General features: G+C 40.4%; 1 protein-coding gene across 3 annotated transcripts in view; it reads right to left on the bottom strand.

Moving 5' to 3' along the window:
* Window positions 1–22,081, bottom strand: part of LOC102219843 (adenylate cyclase type 2) — a 67,659-nt gene that overhangs the window by 7,865 nt on the left and 37,713 nt on the right. The window contains exons 8-20 of one of the 3 annotated variants that reach the window (XM_005809095.3): window positions 21,739–21,897; window positions 20,970–21,102; window positions 18,867–19,043; window positions 18,744–18,784; window positions 18,157–18,237; window positions 16,941–17,010; window positions 15,362–15,459; window positions 14,649–14,733; window positions 9,584–9,724; window positions 6,849–6,968; window positions 6,294–6,478; window positions 4,015–4,099; window positions 1,072–1,230 (exon numbers count right to left, since the gene is read on the bottom strand). In XM_005809095.3, the coding sequence (XP_005809152.2) occupies window positions 1,072–1,230; window positions 4,015–4,099; window positions 6,294–6,478; window positions 6,849–6,968; window positions 9,584–9,724; window positions 14,649–14,733; window positions 15,362–15,459; window positions 16,941–17,010; window positions 18,157–18,237; window positions 18,744–18,784; window positions 18,867–19,043; window positions 20,970–21,102; window positions 21,739–21,897 (1,534 nt within the window). The remainder of the gene's footprint in view (window positions 1–1,071; window positions 1,231–4,014; window positions 4,100–6,293; window positions 6,479–6,848; window positions 6,969–9,583; window positions 9,725–14,648; window positions 14,734–15,361; window positions 15,460–16,940; window positions 17,011–18,156; window positions 18,238–18,743; window positions 18,785–18,866; window positions 19,044–20,969; window positions 21,103–21,738; window positions 21,898–22,081) is intronic. The other 2 variants (XM_023344735.1, XM_023344736.1) reach the window with 2 other exon arrangements.

Raw genomic sequence — 22,081 nt, 5'->3', positions numbered from 1 at the left:
AAAGTGTGTGTGATTTGTGCTGATATCGTGTCGATATCGGCCAATGCTCATATCTGCGATATTGGTATCGTTTCAGGAGGGAAAAAGTTGTGTCGGGACATCCAGATGCAAAGAAGGGCAAAAAACGCTGTTGTTCATAGTATGAGCAGCAGAGGGAACAATGTACTCATATTGATATGGGTGTGTATATAAAATAATTCCTTCTAAGGCTTTGGACACATCTTCACCAGGGGTGCCACCCAGAACACGGAGTGTGTTCAGTGTTTACTGGTCAGAGACGGTGGAAACGCGGAGTGACTGCTGCACCGCTGCTCGGCTTTTCTTAGAGAATAATCCTCAAATTTTCAATGCACGGTCCCCCTCCCCATGCAAGTGCCTGCCACCGTCGTAACTGGGTCACCGAGGGAGACGAGTGAGGCAGAGCTGAAGCCTGAAGTGAAAGGCGCAGGTGCATTACAGCACCTTTTACTTCACTGAGGCACGACTCAGTCAAAATACCCGCAGAATTGTCAAGCCAACGAATCATTCTATTATGCAGGCAGAGAAATATTGTTTATTTTTCTTTGACTGTTCTATTGTTCTTTTTAAGCTTTGTCAAATCAGAAACTGTATAAGATAAAGCCCAGCTTTCATGGATTCAGATTAAGCACTTTGTGATTGCTACCAGCAAATAGAGGAAGTATCCTGTTTAAAAGTGTCTGCCACTGGTTCATCCCTTGAGTTTTTCATGTTTTAATGATTCACATGTCAGAATAAAGAATAAAGCAGTTCAAGGAACAAAGAGAAGATTCTCTTAGAAATTATCAGAAGGAGCTGAAAATGTACTAAAATCATCCAAACAAAAGCACAAAAAGAGTTTCAGAAAGTATTAATAAAGAATTTATTCTACAATAAAGAATTTCAGGTCAGAAATAACAAAATACAAAGGAATGCTGACTGACTGAAGACTTCTGCACGATAATATCGCACAAATGACATCCAAGTAGGAACATTTTCTGATTTGATCTACGTTTTCATCCATGCCTCTAAATGTTTGCAAAATCTAGAAACATCTCGACATGTTTTGTTCACCTCATTTTTCCAGTTGCGACCCAGGAAGTGCTCGGCCACGTGCGCCGGTAGGACGTTCTCCAGCAGAACCCGGTTCAGGTTCTCCATGGTTTCAATTTCCTCACACTCCCTCTTGAACTTGTCCCGCCACAGGAAGTCCAGCCGACAGTAATACTCGTTCTGTTGGAGGAGGACGAGGAGGAGAGGGGAGACTCTCTGTAAGCCTGGACTTAAAGACTTTCAGAAGGATTTTATGATCCTTTAACGTAAAATAGTGGATAATTGTTAAGTAGAAATAAAACGATGCAAAGTTTTCAAAAATGTTTAACAAATAGAAATCCAGCCAAGTGCTTTGAGGTGTGACACTATCGCTACTTCTTCTCTACAAAATAGCTCAAACCCGATTGGGTAGTGTCTGAAAACAACAACAGTTGAGTTTTGCCACAAATTTTCAGTTACATCTAGGTCTGTACTTTGACTGGGCCATTCTGACACATAAACGCACTTTGATTTAACCCCTCTCACTGCAGCTCTGGTTCAAATGCTCCAATTTTCTTTCAGGATTGCTTTTTTATTGAGCTTCGAACGTCTTTCTGTAAACGCCTTGCTAAAGAACACAACCCCGCAGCATCATACTCCCACCACCAAATTTCACCACTGTCTTTATTTTCCATCAAACAGGACACTACTTGAATCACTGCAAAAACACAAAATCTTAAATTAAAGTATTTTTGGTCTAGTTTCTATTGGAAATATTTAGCTGTACTCGGGCAGGGATTGTGGTTTGTGAGCATAAAGTTTTTCTGACAAGAATATGTGTTATTTTCCTGTTTTCTTTTCCTTTTCATGTTTCCTGCGTCAGTACAAAAATATCTGCAGATATCCACGGTCACTTTATTAAATTAAATCAACATTTGCACAACAATACTATTAATAAATAAATATTGCACTGCAAAAACAAAACAAAAAAATCTTACCAAGTACTTTCTGTCTAGTTTCTAGTGCAAATATCTAAGTTCACTTGAAATGAGACAAAACTAACTTACAAGTAACTTTTCAGCAAGATATAGAAGCTTGTTTTAAGTCTATAATTAATAAAATACTTATTTTTCAAAAACTAGCAGATTATTTCACTTATAACAAGAACTTTTTCCCAAGTTATCAGTAAAAAACCACTATGATTACAACAGGCCTTCTCAGCGCTTTCGCTGCTCGGGCCTAATAATCTGCCAGTGAAACTGATACTTTTCATTTATGTTAAGAAATATTGACTTGCTGAAAAGTTTCTTGTAAGCTAATTTTGCCTAATTTCAAGTATACTAAGAGATTTGCACTAGAAACTAGACCAAAAATACTTGGTAAAAAATTGTTTAAATTTTTATTTTTGCAGTGAGATTGACCTGATTGGTCCCTGAAATAAAGGCCTTAATCAGAAACACCTTCAGCTTATTGCTTCTCAGTGGCAGGTGGCTTATTTTCTCTCCTAATGCGTCGCGACTGTGAGGCGGTCGTACTTGGAATGCTTGGTATTCATGGAAATAATCAGAGTGCCAATAACAAGACAGCGAGACAATGCGAGAAGCAGCAGCGCAGCTATTGCTCAAGGAAAAAGCAGACAGAGCTGCTTTGCATAAAACATAGCTGCTGCTTCCTTCTCTCTTTCTGTGCTTTTTGGTTATTCAAGCTTGAGGTAGTTTTGAATACATCTGCATATGTTAGCAGGACTCGCATGCGAAGGTCAAGACGTCCTGAGGTTGCGTGTTCGCGCCTCCGTTTCCGGAGCACACCGTCTCTGTATCCGAAGGCTAGAAGGGTCTGGTGGGCGGCCTCCTATACTGACCGTCCAGGGAGATGTAGTTGATTAGCAGGCTGAATGATAGATAAATGCACTGAGTTATTTATTTTATTCCTTGACATTAGCGTCAGCTGTGGCAAATTTAGAAGATTCCACCACCGACGGATGGAAGGATGTGCTGCGTTTTGGGGTCTGGGAGTTTCTGAGAAACAGCGTTCCACCTTCGCTCCTCATTCGGGTTGCGCGTGTAAACGTAGACGAGGAGAGTCTACCTCGGTGAGTCCGGAAAGTAGGCCAGCTCATTCCAAATGCCGTTTAGAAAGCAGCTAAACGAGGCTGTAAATGAGTTTTGCTCCACTGTGCAATCTGATCTTGGGGGATGAATCACTGATGCTGTTTTCCTTGTAACCTGATTTCTCCTCCCCTCTGAAGAAAGTTCTGAGAAAAGACCTCATTAGAGCTGATAAGAAATTAGGCGAGGAAAATTTGTCAACGGACTGCATGAAGCGTGCAGAATCGTTTTGAGCGCATCAACCGCTCGGGGCAAAGAGGTCTTCCAATGATCATTTTAGTGGTAGATAATGGAAGAATTTTGTAATTGAAACCGAAAAAAAAAAAGCATTTTAAGAACGGAATCGGCTTCGAACAAGGAGTTTTAAACATCCAAGTCGGGCCAACAAAACCTTTATTTCTCTGCCGAGGGTGACCCAGAACGAGAACAACGCAAGAAGCCGATTGGGCCGCCGCGTTTCTCTGGGGAGCTCCGGATGTGGGTACAGAAGTCCCAGCTCGGAACATCTGCTTTGAGATGATAGATGTTACCCCTAAAAAAAGATTCAATTCCCCGCAGAAAATCCAAGTCAGCGGCGTTACGGTGTCACATGACGTGAGGACGGTGGCGGGGCACCAACACCACAAAAGACAAAATGTCTGAAGACGTATTTTTATACACCGAAACCTTCTGGACGGTAAAAATATCCTTCTCTGAAGGAGTCAAAGTACCCCCCCCCCCCCCCCCACTGACTCCCAGAAGTCTCCATCTCTGCTTAGATGGAGCTGAAGATGATCTTTGAATGCTGAATGACCTGATCACGTAGTGATGGCTGCAGCAGTGGCAGAGAAATCAAGTTTTATTATCAGTGATATCTCCATGGGGGCGAGCCACTCACCTGCCTGGCTAATACCAGCAGAGTGATGAAGAAGATGAACAGAGACACGGAGCCCATGGTCTTCAGGTCCTTCAGCACACCTGGTCTGAAAAACATGTTTGAAAACCCTTGTAATTATAACGTTCACTTGGAAACAGTGTTTTGGTAGTAAAGATGTATAAATCCATATTCATTTGTAACAGTAACAACGCCACAGTTAAAAATGTCCATTTGCCAACAGAAAATCACTTTTTCCTCATGGAACATTTTACTACTGTATATATACAGTATATATATATATATATATATATATACAAAATAATTAAAAAACAACATTTTACACAGGCAAATTATAGTATATTAATAGGTAGGCCTATACAGCTGCAGGTTTAAAATATCCCATGTGAGAACGCTCCATGCTGGCCCCTTAAAGACGTACAATAAGTTCAGAATTTTCAAATATTGTAGTGTTGTATTAAATAATACAATGTAACAATATTGCAAAACAACAAACTTCATATGGACCTATGAGTTTTATATTAAGGTACAAAATAAAATATGCATTAATTGTAAAAATATTCCAAGTTTTTGGGCCCGCCCAAAACTTGGGCGGCTGCCCGTGTAAGTCCTTTCTAGATAAAACAAATTCATAAAGCATGGATTTCTTTTTTAAACTAACAAATGTAATTATGTGATTAATAGCACAGTATATGAATATTATTCCTATACTGTGAATAATATTCATATTACAGAAAAAAATTATCGTTTTTTTCTGTAGTTTTAAATCGGTAGTTAATACAAAGGATGTTCTGCTTCCTGAAACAGCCTATTTTTGTAACGTAATAACTGGAAAGATGAAGTTCACACTGAGGAATTCAATCCAAAACTTTTTTGAGCTTATTTGTTGACTCGAACAAGCTGATCAAAATAGCTTCCATCTGTAACAGCTGATCCGAGATAATCTTTGTGTTTCTATGAGCACTGCAGAGTGTCTGCTTGTTTCACCACATCTACCCTTCTAATCAAATGTAGAGTTTTTCTCTTTATTTTATGTTTCCATGATCTCAAGCACTGTCTCTAAAATGGGTAAATATCCTTAAGAATGACTTGAATCTCTTAAATCTATTTTATTTCTGACATTTTTTTAGCAATAATTTGGTACTTTTTACATTTTGGGTTCTCACCCCGCCTGGTTTATCATGGCTACTGTTATTTTAAATCCTTTTTTCTGACTTTATGTGATGTTCTGCTTAAGTGACTCAACATACATGAATGGGGCCTTTATTTCTCAATTTACTGTTAATAAAAGATATTACATATTAAAAATATAAGAAAAGTAGAATAGGAATTCCTAAAAAGCCTTCTGTATGTGTTATTTAAGGACGGTGGGTACAAACCTTTTCCCCCGTTGAATACGCGCACTTACAAATTACAGTTTTTTTCTAAACATGCTACTTTTTATATGACATGAAGTTTTTAAAGCACATTTTGGAAGAGTCACCAGTATATATGGAGGATGTTTCACTGACACACAGGCACATCTTCATTTAAATGCCAACTAATTCAACGTGATCAAACAGTATTTTCTGTTTGCATTTTTTGCTCACAAGAGACAACTCTCTTATGTTTGCGTGCACAGAAATACATATTTGAACTGTAAATTGCAAGATGAATTCACTGCCTTACCTCAGCTGACTGATCTCTACCCTCACACTTTTCTGTTACTTGTGAGAGAAGTGGCTCTAACTGAAGATGTTGATGACGTGTCAGGAATCAGGTTTATTAGGCAGCCTTGGTCTATTTCCTTTTCATTTAGCACTTCAAAATGATTCCCCTGTATTTGCCTGTAGAAGCAGAAACTCACTCCTCATGCTAACAAAGCAAGGTGAGAAACCGAGGAATCAAGGGTTTTTTTTCCTGCCAGCTACTCTCAGAGCTAGAGAAACTTTCGACAGGTTTTTTTTTCCTTTTCTTCTTCTTCTTCTCTCCCCAGCGATTGTCAGTCAAATGCAAAAGCTGAATCCTTCTCCATCAACACGAGCAGCATTATCTGTTTCTGCCACTCATCATCCCCTCTTTCCAGCCGTTCCGCTCCGCTGACAGCAGAATGGGACGCTGCCAACTCCGCCACCGAGTTGTTTCAGTGGTCCCCTGCTGCAGAGTCACTCATTTTAATAGGCCGGGATTAACCAACGGGGTCGCAAAGGTCAGAGAGAGATGTGGGACTTTAGTCGGATTATACAGATTTAACCAGATTTCCCATCTCTGTAATGTGAAAAGGTAGGAGAACCGGCCGGTACCTGTCCGCCTTGTCCGTGGGGTAGAGGGCTTTGTTGAATCCGTCCAGCAGGGAGGCGTGAGTCTGCAGGATGATGATGTTGTAGATCACCACGGCGACCAGCATCACCACCATCTTCAGCTCGTAGTTGATCCTCAGGAAGACTGAGCACGAGACCAGGCCCAGAATGCAGCAGTAGATGAAGTACTGAAGACGTAAAGAACAGCAGAAATCCTCGTCTGAAAGGGGAAACGTTATGTGTCTTAAAGGGCCACTTTGTAGAAAATGTCACCTTGAGTTGCTAAAAAATGCTATAAATACCAAATATAGCTTTAAAGAAATTTGACTTACAGATTTGACGCCTTGAATTTGGGCATCCGTCTCTTTAAGAAGCTCCTGCTCTGCTATTAACCCTTTAACAACGTTTTTACCAGCGTTGCGCTGACAAGTAGCTCATATAACAAACTCAGCTGATGCGCAGTTCGACCAGGTGTTTGCTGATTGCTGCTGGCTAGTCTGAAGGAGCCGAGTTTTAATTACATAACAAAGCACAAATCTGTCAACCAGCCGTGCCTACCGGCAGGTAAAACCTGTTTTTGTCCTCCAGGTAGTTGGACCGGCTGCTGTTGGACACATTCACAGAGAGAGCGGCTGTTTGGATGTCCTCTGCAGGTCCTCCAGGGTCCTCCACAAAGAACTGGACAAACAAATCCAGGGGGGACAAGAGGGGAAACAAGTTGAATTTATGGTACATCACGAATTACCTCCTGGCAATGAGTTGAGATATGCAGATCTGAGTTGCTCCTGGTAAAAGTGAGCAAAACACTGAATTCAAAGAGCTCGTCTGAAGGTTTTTCATCAAGCTGTTCTCCAGCCTCGTTGAAAAATCCCGTGCAGTCTGCAGCTATTGTAAAAGTTTGGCACGATTAACAAGCGACTTACTTTTAATCCTACGGTTTGTGCTGCATATTTAGCTTGTGTCAGCCTGTCGTTCTCTTAACTGATTATTTTTTATTTTTATGAGCCGATTAGCGAGAATTATCACTTGGAGAATAATCCTACTAGACGGGATCAGCCCCGACATAATCACAGAAAATCAACTGCGGAGCGGAGCGACTGAGTCACCGCGGTTATTATTGAGCTCCAGCTGGTCTGAGCGCTCCTCATTGTTCTGCTGAACGAGCGCAGAGACTCCATGTCAGTCGCGAGGTCAAGTTCGCCACTTCCTGCAGCCGTGGAGCACCAGAGCGCAGAGGCTGAGCCCCGCCACTCGGCTCGGAGCGCTGATTCACCGGTTCAGTCTGTTCAGCCCTGAAACTTTTATCAAGCCGTCTCTGCAGAAGCCGTGCGGAGGTTTGAAACCTGCGATTGTTTTCGCCTTCATCCAGCGGCGCTGCCATTGTTCTTGGCTGCATCAGCTTCTCCTGCAGGTGCTCTGGCAGTCACGGTTTTTTTTGTTTTTTTTTTTGCCTCCTTCTTCTTCTTTTTTGAATTCCTTTCAAAAGGCCTGATTGTCACTTGAGAAACAGCCATGTTTATTCCAGAAAAAAGATTTTGCTGCAGTTCCCCGGAATTATGATTTACACTTGACGCTGCCAGCCGAGGCTCCTGGAGCCACGCAGGTCTGGTGGCAGGAAGGAAAAATCTTCCCGTTGCTATTAATCTGTGAGTGGCATGTTCCTTTCAACATATCGAAAAGAGAAATTCCTCTTTCTAGAATACTGTTCCTCCATTCATTTTGGTGTCTTAATGAATAATTCAAAACAAAAAAACAACAACAGTGATTTGGATTCAAAAGTTCACATTATATCTAGTTTTACTATTCAATTTTTTAATTATGCTAAGACGTTTTAGATCAACAAATACATTTTAATGTGAGACAAAGTTAAATTAAATACAAAAAACTGTTTTCAAAATAACAACGGTATTGGTCGATATCATTATTATCCGTTCTTAACACATCGGTACCGGTCCAATAAATAAAACTGGGCCGATATTAACAACCAACATTTATTTCCATCTCGTTGCCGTTAGTTTCTGGAGGGGGAGGGAGAAAATGTTGGTCATGTGGTTTTTGTTTGGTCATGTGACAGTGATAGTGATGCAGCAAAGGATTGTGGGAAGTTTAACAGAAGCGAAGAAGCAGTGGTGAAATCAGCAGTGTGGTCATTGAAATGGTAGAAATATGCGATGTATGTTATTCTACAAATTGAGCATGTGTGTCACCAAAATGGTGTGTAAAGTACAAAATAATATTTAAAATGCATTTCATTTATGTTTGAATAATGGCAAACATCTAAATGTATAATTAAAGTACTTTGTTGTAAATATTTGACACACTTTAGAAAAAAATCATTGTAAGCAAAACATGAGGACATGAAACAAAAAAGAATCACTCATACAAGATATACAATATTTGTAAATATTGGTAATCGGTAACGGCAGCAATATTTATGTTGGACATTGAAATCGGCCCAAATTTTTAGATCAGTGCATCCTTAGTTTCGTTGATGAAGGGAAAAAAGAAATCCAAATCAATCTGGTCTTATGTTTAAAAGTTAACTGTCCATTGTATTAAATCATAGCCGTAATTTTTCTACATTTGTTCAGTAGCTGAGTTCAGTTCAGTTCTTGAGTTCAGATCAGTTCCAGTAGCAACAATAAAGTCAAATTACAATGGTGTTAAATCATAAAATATCCTAAACAGAAACTGACTAGCAAATTTATGTCTCCGTGTTAAAAAAAAGAAATGTTTAAGTCAATTCAGCATCTGTATTGGATCGGTATCAGCCGATACTAAACCTCAGAGATCAGTATCGGTAAAAAAAAAGTGGATCCGTGCATCCTTAGTGAAAATCCAAATTTTTTTAATTGAATTCATCTTGCAAAAACAAAGGAACAGTTTATATTTATGATTATATATTCATATTCATCAAGACACAAAATGCTGTAGGTAAACTTCTGACATTAACGGCAGATTTGCAGAAACGTCGATAAAGTTCTCAACTATTCGACATCCTTGCTGTTAGAACAACGGTGCAAAGGCCAAACGGAGGAGTTCTGCTCCTACTGGGTAGGAAATATCTGATCTGCCTCCAACTCTGCATTAGTTATCCTCTGTGATTATTTTTGCTGGTAACGCTGCAGTATTTGACTTCATAAAACCGAACCCACAGTTTATTGCATTCCTTGCTGCTATAAATACCACACAGGCCAACACTTTATCTGCAGCTGCTTGCTGATCATGCACACACCCACCAGTCGCAGGAAGACAAACTACATTCGCAACATTTTCTACCCAGCCAGTCTCACCATATTGAACACAGCCATCACCAGTATGAGAGCCGTGGTCGTCATGGTGAGGACCAATCGCAGCCAGGGGTTGTTGGTGACGATGATGCGAGAGGAAGCCGGCAGCCATGGCAGAGAGCAGAAGGACCCCTTCCCTCCCTGCTGTGGATCCAAGGAAACAGCAGGAGTGACTCAAAGATGCAGCGGGGAAAAGGAGGAAGCAGTGGACAAACTTCCAGCATATTTGTTTAAAATAATATTAGCAATATACACTTAAAAAAATCAACCCTAAAAACCGATCATATAAAACACACAGAATGCAATAGATGCATATAAATTAGTTTGCAACCCCGGTAAAATTAGACAAAACTAACTTACAACAAGATAGAGGAGCTTGTTTGTAGTCAAGAATTCCTTAATATTGATGAAAAGGTTCTTGTTAAATTATTTCACTTACAAGACGTTTTCCCGTGTTATAAGTGGAAAAATCTGCAAATGGAACAAGCATTTTTTTTTTTGCCAATGTTAAGGAATTATTTACTTAAAATAAGCTTTTATGTCTTGCTGAAAACTTACTTGTGAGTTAGTTTTGTCTCATTTCAAGTGTACTAAGATATTTTGGTCACTATAAACTAGACCAAAGATACTTTTTGATGTTTTGTTAGTGCAGTGTAAAGCAGAAAGGGGTGAAAAGGGGGATTACTCCCACTGTTTAGCATGGTGGAGGATCTGTGATGCTGTGGGCCTGTTTCACTTCCAAAGTCTTGTTGGAACGTATTGCAACATAAAACCCTTTGAAATAAACATCTGATGAAGTCTGGCAGGAAACTAATAACTGATCACACATCAACTGTGATTCAAAAAAGAAAAATAAATATTACTTACATAGAACAAATGTACTCAACATAATAAGGTTGGATTTTTTTTCACATTTTTTCATTTGACAGCATATGCTCCTGTCACCATCTACAATAACTCCTTGAAGAATTTTAAGTCAATATAAGTTACAACATTTACTTTCCCTTTGAGATCGCTAAAGTATTTTTGAACTGAAATAGTAATCATCTTAAGGTTTTTCACACATCTTCACCAGGTCTGCCAACAAACGTGTCCCCATTGAAATACTCAATTCTAGCTTATTAAAATGGTCCAACTTTTTAATTTTCTTATAAAAGTTTGGACCAAGCTCCTTTTGTAATTTAAGAGTTCTTCTGGACGTTGTGCTACTTTGAAATCATTCTCCCGAGTCCAGAAGTGTGACTGGTACCCATTATTGCTCGCTCTTCAACACAGCATGTTCACACTGCATGAGCTCTAATGGCTCTCACACTTTTAAATTGGTTTCCTGGTACAGGGACGCTTTTAAACAAGAAGGGAGGAACATTAGGATGTATCCCCCCTTTTTTTTTTAAGGTCAGATATTATTTTTAATTCCCATGAAACACCAATCCCTTTATCTTTCTATCTTGAAAGCCGTCTCTCCAGCCGTTGACACGGTGCCTTCCTTCTCTTAGCAGCGGCTTGGCTAATTTGGTCCGAAAGGACGTTTTCCGAGAAAACGCATTTGATCGCAGCGAGCGCGTAATGAACTCTTCCACAGACGAACAGAGAATGTTCTTTAGCAATAATGTGCCTCGTTAACAGTGACGTCCGTGAAGCCGACCAGTCGCGCGGAGATAAAACATGCGCCCACTGTTTTGCCTCCTCGTTAGCCAATTAGCTGCTCTTTCAGCAGTGACCACGGGGTCTTTCGCTGGGAATACGCGGACTGTTAAAATTGATTTACGAACTCATCAAACCTGATTTTTTTTGTTCCCGCCTTCTGTTTCTAATTAAACAGAATACGAGTCCGACTCCTGGGTCAGGACAGACCCAAGGTCATTGGTTATCCTCCCAGCAATTAAAACTGACCCACTTACTGGGTGATACTACTCTCCTGGGGAGGAAGATGGAAATGGGCTTCTTGAGCGAGGAATCTTTTATTGATCGGCAGTGGAGCCCCAGAGTCAGGTAACCGTGTCAGCATGGAAATACCAACATCGCTCTCCTCAAGCTGGATGAGAGGCAGCTAAAGTGCAATGGGGCTTGATTTAATTCAATACAAAGAAAATATTTGTGAAATATTCAAATGTGTTTCTGAACTAGTCACAGTAACTGTTCCAGTACGAAAAATTAGGATGGTTTGGAAAATACAACTTATAAAATAAAATGCTTGTAAATATTTCATGGACCCAAGACATTTTATGCCTTATCGCAACAACTTTTTATTTTATTTTCTTAATGACAGTGGAGGGAGGCAGGTAGCAGATTATGGGTTTTGGAAAGTGTAATACATAAGAGAGAAAAAAGCAATTTAAACTTAGGACAAGAACAGAGAGGGATGAGGACAAAGATGGGAGACGAGCGTGGAAAAGCTGAATAAATAAAGTACAAAGAAAACTAAAGCAGAATTTCCTTGGATTACACATTATGCACTACGTTTCCAAAACTACAGGGTCACCTCTCTAAATCATTTTAGGACAGTGTTCGAATCACTTTCATGACCAAAGGTGTGTAGATGGTTACTCTCAGGAGTGTGTTACCATGACACATAGTGACATTTAGAAAGTTACACTGCTTAACAGTAATAACTTGGCTTATTTAGTCTGTCAGAAAAGCTAAAAAAAAAAAAGGTTAATTTTTCTCTTGTATTTTCACCATTTTATTTACTTAATTATAGATGTTACATTTTCAAACTAAATATTTAATTGGCAAGAAAAAAAAGAGAAAACTATTTTATATTTTTAGCTCCAAACTATATTTAAATTGAAAAAAAAATATTTACCTAACAAGCTAAATAGTTTGAGGCTAATTATTAAGCTGATAGCCAAATATTTTGTTTCAAACTTTAGCTTTGAAATAAATATTTACTTAGCAAGCTATAGGGTCAAACTAAATATTTACTGTGCTAACTAAATATTTAGCTTAAAACTTTACCTCTAACCGAGATATTTAGCTAGCGAACTCCATATTTAACTTCAAACTAAATATGTAGCTTGCTAGCTTATTATTTTGTTTAAAGCAAAAATATCTAGCTAGCAAGCTAATATTTTGAGGCTAAATATTTAGCTTCAAACTTTAGCTGTAACCTAAATATTTAGCTAGCAAGCTGTGAATTTAGCATCAAACGGACTATTTAGCACAAATATGTAGCTTCAAAATTACCTTTTAACCTAAATGTTGCTTGTTAACTTAATACTTCGCTTGGAGCTGAATATGTTGCTTGAAAACTAAACATTTAGTTTCCTAACTAAATATTTATGTTGGAGCTAATTCAGAATTAAAGTAAGAAAGGAATGTTTTAAAAAGTTATTCTAAACACAAAGAATATCTAGAAATTCATAAACTCATAGGAGACAAGCCTGTCAAAATTAAGCTGATGTCCTCCAGTCGTCTTTCCTCGTCTCTCACAGTAGTCTCCTAAAATTGACGCCGCAACTTACAGTGACGGCCAAATAATTCATGAAAGCCCGAGTTTTCATCTCATGATAGTACAAAACTGTAACGTGTCCAGAAGCGACGTTTGACTTAAAGCGTTTGAGCCGACGTGCTCAGTGATTTCCACAGTTCCAAAAGACCAGATATGGAGATTGGCAGAGAACGCATGAAATCATTTATTCATGAGACACTGCTCTTCGGGGCTCTCAGTCTCTGAATGAATACAGAGCAGATTTCTTTATATGCCACATCCAGTGGGTGGATTTCTCACACGTTCAGTAAATCTTTAAATGTGTGCAGATGGGAGCGATAAAAATATCACGTACGTAAACTAACACTATGCGAATCCACATTTGCAGAATGAGAGAGGAGAAACCGTAAACATGCAACGCAAACAGTGGCATATGAAATTCCTCTGACTGTCTGCACACTTGTAAAATAATTTAGTTAACAGAACAGAAGATTAAATGCGTAGAGCTAAATTTAAAATATAGCTTTGAACACTTTATGTAAGAGCAGTTGACTTTTTGTGAAGAGAGTGACATTCACCCCCCTCTACTATGACAAACCACTGCCTTTAGAAGTAGACATCGCTACAATAAACTGTTTAAATCAAAGACCAGTCAAAGTCCAGACCTAAATCCAACTTACAGTCTGTGGCAAAATTTTAAATACCTGTTGTGAAAGGTGCCTGAAATCTGGATGTAGCGATGGACTGAAACCTGAACCTTCAGAGAAACATAAAGACAGTAATAAAGTCGGCCTTTTACCACCTGAAGAACATTTCCATGATTACACTGGCTCCCTGTAGCTCAGATAACAGACTTTAAAATACTGCTGTTAGTTTATAAATCATAGCTTAGCACCACAACACATTAAGGATCTGCTGTTGTTGTATCAACCTTTCAGACCCGTTAGGCCTTCTGGTTCTGCTCTACCTCCCCAGATCCAGAACCAAACATGGAGAAACAGCATTCAGCTTCTATGGACCACAAATCTGGAACAAACTTCCAGAAAACAGCAAAGATGCAGAAACACTGAGTTCCTTTAAATCAAGACTAAAAATCCACCTTTTTAAAAGTTGCCTTTGATTAGTAGCAGCTGAAGCATTGATCAATATGTTTGTTTGAGGATTTTGATTAAGGTTTTTGAGAAATGTCTATCACCGTTTCATATTTAGTTACTGTATAATGTTTTATAGTGAAAAGCACTTTGAACTGCCGTGTCGCTGAAATGTGCAATACAAATAAACTTGATTGATTAATTGATTGATTAAAACAAATGGGAATGAACACAAAGTCCTCAATTATGTTGAAATACAATGATGTGTGTGAGTTATAAAGACCGTTTTCCTAGTACATACTACGTTGTGGGGACCAACTGCTTTTGGATAAGTGTTGTTGTGACTTGAGTTCAGGTTATGTATAGGGTTTATAACGAGGCATGCCCTGGTAATGGTTACCAGGGTAACGGTCAGGGTTAGGCTATATAAACGAATGGAAGTCGATGTAAAGTCCTGGTAAAGACAGTAGAAGATAACATGTGGGTGTGTGTGTGTGTGTGTGCGTGGGTGTGTGTGTGTAGTCAGGCAAAGACCGAGCAAACCCACCAGAATGTGACCAGCGAAGCAAAGGAGGAGGATCAAAGCCAACAGCAGGAACGTCAGGCCGAACGAGATCCCCAGCACAGCAGTTCTGCAACACAAACACACTCAGCAGAGTCATCCAGGGCCGCATAACCGTGATGAAGGTTCTACTGCTCTGTGTCAGAGCTGCAATCCATTCACAGTAATGGGACAAAGCAGGAAATTTTAGGGCATCTCTGGACCTCCGGAAGCAAAGCTTTCAATACGGACATTTTTCTTGAGCATAAATACCGCTCGGCAGAAAATTAAATACGACTGCCATAAAACAGATGAGGTAACGTCTCAACGCTGCGGAGCAATGTAGCGGCGAGCGGCGTGGGGAGAGAGACACAAATTAGAAAATCAATGGCCTCTCAGAAGCGGAATTACGCCTTTGGCTCAGAGAAGCGGTAAATTAGCATGACTGCGAATTTCTGTCCTCGCCGTGGAAGCGACGCCACGCTTTTGATTCACCTGATCTATAATCACTGGCAGACATGGTGCCCTTTCATCTCCATAGGCTTTTTAAACATTCTGCCTCTTGCTCCCCTGCCTCTTTCATTTCAGCCGGGTCCCCGTTGATGAGGCAGCTGGCGTCAAATGGCTTTTGCGCATCAGCGTGCCACCGCAGCTGGAGGCGGCCGACGCTGCCGGCGGAGTGTGCCATGCGAGTCGAGTGAAAGGGACCAAAGACTTACTTGGGCAAGACGAGGATCTGCACCACGAATATACAGCAGAATATGAGGCAGGCGCAGGTGACGTAGTACTTGAAGGAAGGTAAGGTGGTGGATCTGTACTGTTGAGAGAACATAAATATGAGAAAGATGCTTCTGGGATCAAGCAGAATGCTGCAAAGCGTAATCAACCATGAACGTAACATCACAACCAGAAGGAGTTAACAGAGGCTATTTTGTTGAGATTTCATGTAGATCAACACATCAGTCAATAAATAAAATCCTGTACAAAAGTCACTTAATTAGTAACCAGAGTCCTGCTGGATGTAACACAATCTCAGTTTCAATCTAGCTGGTCTGTAAAGACCTTGGAGGCTCTTTATTGCCTGATCGTTCGATAGACTCAGTTTGATTTGGGACCAAAATTGCAACATTTGTTACATTTTCATCTGATGTGGTTCACTGTGTAAAACAAGCCAAACCCTTTGAGGAACCTGTTCACTCCCCTTGCCTGTGCGGGCGCTAAACCAAGGACTGTTGAAGGAAATGATATGAAAACCTCAGAGGAAGACAAGAGTGCAACTTCCTCCTTTGACAGAGGTAAACAGTTTATAGCGTTTGTAGGTTTTCGCTTATCTTATTGGCAAAAGATTACACGCTATTTCTCCCGTTAGTTTTAGACAAGTGTTTGTTTTGGTTGTATTTACCCAGAATGCCCTGCGCTACAGCTCATGTCCTGCTTTTGGAGCGGTCTCCGGTCCAATTTTCAACTATATATGCTTTCGAAATGGACTAGAGTTCACTTCAAATGAACCAAAACGTAGGTTTAAAGCAGACTACAGTTTGCCATTTGATCCAAATCAGAGTTTAATTGTACCTCCCCAAATGAACCTGACTTTCCAGGCAAATGAACAAAAGTTTATGATTAAAGTGGACTAAACAAGGCTGGTGTGAATACACTCTTATCGAGCATGGAAGATAGGTTAAGAAATTTAAAGCGGTATTATTACAAAAACTGTCCAATCCAGCCATGATAATTCTGGAACAGGTGCTTCTTTGTGCACTGAGGCACTGAGGACGCGGCAATTTTTCACCAAAAGACCTCTCCAGTTCAGCATCAGACTAACGCATGCTGTGGGAAACATCGTCCAACAGTGATGCTATTTTTGGCAGAAGTCTTCAATCTCCCACTTTCACCTATCGACTCAGGAAAAAAGTTGGTTTCCTCCCAATTCACAACTACAGTCTACTTTATGCTGGTCTCACAAATACAATCTCACAAAATAATGATTCATTTTGTGAATGTAACACAGTAAAGTATTAAAAAATTCAAGAGGTTTTAATACTTTAGCAAAGGCACTGCGGCCATTTTCTCGAAGCGCGTCTAAAATTCAACAAAAGAGAAGCAGAAACAACCTGAAATGTTTACCGGAACAACAACAACTTCAGGATAAAGTTTCAAAGTGGGAAGACAAAGCTGATCAGAGACTTAGACAAGCCTGCAGTCTCTCTGTGACAAACTGTCTTTTTTATTCCACATTGTTCCATTGATTTGTTTCCCCGGTGGATCGAGCTGTCTGCGGTTGTGTATGCTTTCGCCTACCTCCTTCTCCAGCGCTTTGTTGTGAAAGAACAATGAGATCCTCTGGATGTCCTCAGACTTCAGCCACTGTCTGGAAACACAACGGGAGCAGACAGACCACAGGACGACGAGTCATTCCTCCTGATGCCTTATTTACCACCTGAGACGCTGTAGGTGGTGGGGCCTTCACCTTGATTTGGTCTCAGGAGGAACTAGCATAAGTGAGTTTGGTAACTTTCCTCAGGAGAGGATAGGTGATAACGGTTGATGTTAAGAAGGAAGTTGCGGTCCCTCGTGTGATCCCAGCACCATATCAAGCTCATACATTGATCAGAGGCATTAGCCTAAAGAATTTCTCTTTGTGTTGCCTAAAATATCTCCGTATCCATCATGGCTCCTCTGGTGTGTTTTTCTGTAGAGACATTTTGGGTTTTTTCTTTTGATGATGTATCGAAACCTCCCTCCAAACCAGACTGTACGCTGCAAAAACACAAAATCTTACCACGTAATTTAATCCAGTTTCTAGTGCAAATATCTTAGTTTAATGGAAATAAGACAAAACTAACTTTTAAGTAACTTTTCAGCAAGATATAGGAGGTTGTTTTAAGTCAACAATTCCTTAATTTTGATGAAAAAGCACTAAATTTATTGTCAGATTATTTCACTTATAACATGGAAAATATGCCTTGTTATAAGTGAAATTATCAGCCAATGGAAGTAGTACTTTCTTATCTATGTCAAGGAATTACTGACTAAAAACAAGCTCCTATTTATTGCTGAAAAGTTACTTGTACATTCGCTTCGTTTTTTTTCAAGTGAACTAAGATATTAAAACTTGAAACTGGAAAAAATTACTTGGTAAGATTTTTTGTTTTTGCAGTGTGCTGGTTCAGAATAAAGCATAAGTGTGTAACGTAACACCCACCCTCTACCAGCTACACAATCAATGCTAAATAGTTAATATTCTCCAAAAAGTTGCACTTGTGTGGTCCAATACATGTCTTAAGATGTCTTTGGATTTTTTGCTGTTTGCAGATGAATTAGTTTCAGTTTCTGCCTGAAACTCATTTTGATTGAGAGTAAAACTTGGACTTGATAACATGAAATGTTTTTCTGTTCAGAAAGAGATACTGACTTTCAGCTTCCATTGCATTTATTTTTTATCTGTATTTTTATATGATTTGTCTTTAATTATGCTTGATAAACAGGAGGGTTTCTCAGCAGACATTGAGCTTACTTCTGTGAGTTGATGCCATCGATGGTGCGAATCATTCGCTCGTTGAGTTCTTCCTCAAATCTTTTTCTCTGCGATTTGGATCTTCAGTTAAAGGAAAAGAAGAACATGATCAAAGCAGAAGAAAAAGATAAGAAATGTCAACAAGCGTCAGTGTGTTTCATGGGGTTTTTATGTGATTGACCAACAATTAAACTTTAATAAATGAAAGCCTTTGAAAAACTACTACTTTTATTGGCAGATTATTTTAATTGTAATATGGGAAAAATGTCTTGTTGTAAGTGAAACAATCTGCCACTGGAATTAGCACTTTTTCATCAATATTGAGTAATTATTGACTTTAAATAACCTCCTTTATCTTGCAGAAAAGTTACTTGTGAGTTTGTCTGTTTTATTTTAAATGTACTAAGATACGTGAACTAGAAACTCGACCAAACATACTTGGTAAGATTTTGAGTTTTTGCAATCTGAACTATTTGGGTTGATTTAATCGCACTCAGTCACAATGAAAACACATACAAGTTTGTGTTTTAAAACCGGAAACGGCAAACTGCTGCATGTGCCTTGAACAGGAGTAACACCTCTCTCACCTTTCTCTTTTTTGGAAGTAGTACTGCCCCATAGGAACGTCCTGGAACATAAAACGTATTCACTGTGAGCGCCGGCGCTCTGTGCGCGGGTGAGGCAGAGACAAACAGACACAGGCCACTCACTCTAGTGTTGATCTTGCCGTTGTCCGCCGTCATGCTGTCTCGGTGGTGGAGGTTGGCGAAGGGCTTGGCCGCCCCCCAGGACTCCAGGTAGCGGGTCATCCGGACGGACGCCCTCATCTTCCCCCCGTCCAGAGACGGTCGGGAACGCACGCCCAGCAGCGGGCTGTGCCTCTCCATCTGAGGACAAAATTTTGAAAAAAAAAAAAGAGGAAACCCGACAGGTGAAAATGCACCGATTCTTTGGGCGTAAAAGCGAGAAGGACAGTGAGCCGGGAGAGGGGGAAGCCGGGGACGTTTGACAGCCTTCCACACCTTCCACTCGCCTGTCAGTGGTTTTAAGCCACTTTAAACACTTTTTTTCAGCAGCGAATGACGCAGCGGCCGGCGTTTATTTTGGCGACGAGTGTTTTTCTGCTAACAAAGAGAGTTCCACTCGAGTTGAATCTGCGGAGGATTAAGAGCTGCACCTCGGGCGATGCGTTTTAATTGCTCGCAAGCCACACACACACACACACACACCCACACGCATGCAAAAAAAAAGTCCGGCTGAGGCTATTTTCAGCTCCAACAGTGATGCTTAATGACAGTGACAGCAGAGATGACACCTTCTGTGGTACGGGCACCATGTTTGGACTGGGCTCAATGAAAATGTCAGAGAGCACCTGCAGCCTTGTCTTGATACTTGATAGAATACTGAAAGAAAAAAGCTCAGTGGACATGTGCAAAAATCTATTAATTACAGTGACAACATTTTGGTGAAGAAGAAGGAAAAGATAAACGTAAGCCGTGTAAATAAACTGAATGCATCAGATTAAATAGAGGGTGGACAGAGACCGCCTGAAGGAGGCAAAAAGGTTTTCCTGCTCATTATTTAGAGACAGAAAGAAAGTGTGCATTTTGGCCAATTTACGCTCCGGTTAAAGCTAAATTTATTCATTTATTTTTTTGTCTGTTGCCAAGTCAAACAATCTGAGCGCGCTCTGGATGTCAGGGGAATTATTAAAAAAAAAAAAAAAAGCGATGTTCTCCATGGACAGTTCACAGAAGAGTCAGGTCCTTTAAATATCCCCAATCAGACCTTAATGTCCTGTTTTGTCAGGAGGAGCTGCACAATGTCACAATCCTCTCACTGCGCCCGCAGCGGAGAGCGCGCTCGTAAACATAATCCTCTCCGAGCCGAGAGACTGACCAAACACCTGCCAACATTTGATAACATTTAGTCACTGCTACACTCTATTATTTTTCCACTACTTGACAATGTCTGTGTTTATTAGCGGCGCGTCTGAGAGCAGGAGGAAGGGTGGAGATGATTAGTCTGTGTTTTTTTTTTTCTGGGCTAACCTTACCGAGGGTGTCCAAATGTACAGAGGGAGATTGCTTTTTGGCTGTTTTGACTTGTTATAATTACCCAAAACCGTATAATTACAGCACGTTGTACAAGTTTGCCACATTTTATCACATCACAGCCACACGATTTCATCTGTTTTATTGGGTTTTTATGTGACCATGGAAAGCAAAGCTTTTGCCCCAGAGTGAGAAAATATAACTTGTCTAGAGCTGCAAATGAAGAAGAAGAAGAAGAAGAAAAAAAGGTTTTTAAATGTGCCCAAAAGATGAGTAATTTCAAAAAATGAAAATATTCAACTCAAATTTATTTTTTTATTTCTGCTTAGATTTGAGAAGGAGACCAGCTGAATGAGTCCTTCTCACAGTTATGAAAAATGAAATCACTTACAAAAATAAAGCCCTTGGTTTTGGATTGATCTAAAGCATCGATACCAAGTCGGCATCGAATCAATATTAGTTGATCAATACTTTAGTTTCAGATTCAGTCTTGAAATGGTATCTTAATTTTGTACTGTGCCGACTCAACTCCACCTCAAAAAAGATTTTGTTTTGATTTGCTCTCAAATTATATATTTTTTGTATTTTGTTGGCAAACACAACAGAATAAATCTGCATGGAGGTAGCTAGTTATTTTTGTTCCCTCCACTGGAGATAATTAGTCTTCCAGTCATTTATATTCATTGTTACAGGTTAAGACTTGTGACACTGGTAGGTGAGTTTCCAATGGGCCAATGGATCCATGCGGCGGCTTCTCACCTTGGGGTTGATGACCAGGTAGGTGACCACATTGTGCTCTTTCAGGTAGGAGTCTCTGCTCTGTCCGTCTCCGGGCTCCACCTTGTACGAGCCTTTCAGGTGCTCCAGCGTCACCGAGGAGATGTGGACCCGCCTGGAGATGAATGAGCGGACACATAATGAGAGGCGAAGTCCCTGCGTCACCGTGCTGTTGACGGCTTTTATGAAAACAACACAAAACAAAAAAATAGGTCGTTTGCTCGCCGGCTTTCGAACCACTCCCGCCTGCAGTTCTCCCTTCTCATCTCTGTTTGTTACCTTCGCACGCACAGTTAGGAGAAGATGGAAATACATTTTGTTTTTACTTTTTTCAGCCAATGTGGGTTTTTATTTTTTTTATTATTATTTTTTCCTCCCCTCCAAATACCTCTTAGCAGGAGACAAACCATTAGCAGCCCGGTGAGGCAACACTGCGGTACTAGAGAGCTTATTTTCAGAGAAGCGTATACCGACCCACCGGCCAATTTTCACGAGCTTGTTACAGCACCAGGCAGGCAGACCTAATGGCGACATAACTAATGCAGAGCTGCTTAGTCAACTGAGGTAGCTATAATTTACTAAAATGCTATAATAAGTGTAATTATAAACAGACTTGTCTCATGTTCCAAGTCCCACTGAACATGTTCCAAGTTCAGTGGGAGTTTGTCCTTTAGGGGCCACCGTAATGGTTGCACAGTAATTACGAACAAACACTGCTGTGAAATTGCTGCGTCCGTTTGAGGATTCTCACCCCGGCACTCCTCCCGCCTCCATGTGATTGGCCAGCGTGACGTCGTGCGACCACACGTCGTACTGCCACTTGCGGAGGCCGATCACGCCGCAGAGGACGTTCCCGGAATGGACGCCGACGCGCATGTTGATGTCCACCCCGGTGGCGTCGCGGACCTTCCTGTGGACGGGGAGGGGGGACAGAGCAGAAACGGACCTCTGTTTTCACCGGAGGGCGACATCCAAGGAGAGGATGAATCGTGTGTTCAAGTCCCCTTCATGTTGCAACCACAGACTTCAATGTATTTTGTTAGAACTTTAGTTTTGAACGTCTCTCAGGGCTCTGCTCAGTTCATCTTCTGAAA

Source organism: Xiphophorus maculatus, chromosome 13 (genome assembly GCF_002775205.1).
Source record: "Xiphophorus maculatus strain JP 163 A chromosome 13, X_maculatus-5.0-male, whole genome shotgun sequence".
Classification (NCBI taxonomy): Eukaryota; Metazoa; Chordata; class Actinopteri; order Cyprinodontiformes; family Poeciliidae; genus Xiphophorus; species Xiphophorus maculatus.
Note: the sequence above shows the minus strand (reverse complement) of the source record. Positions and strands in the feature narration are given on the sequence as shown.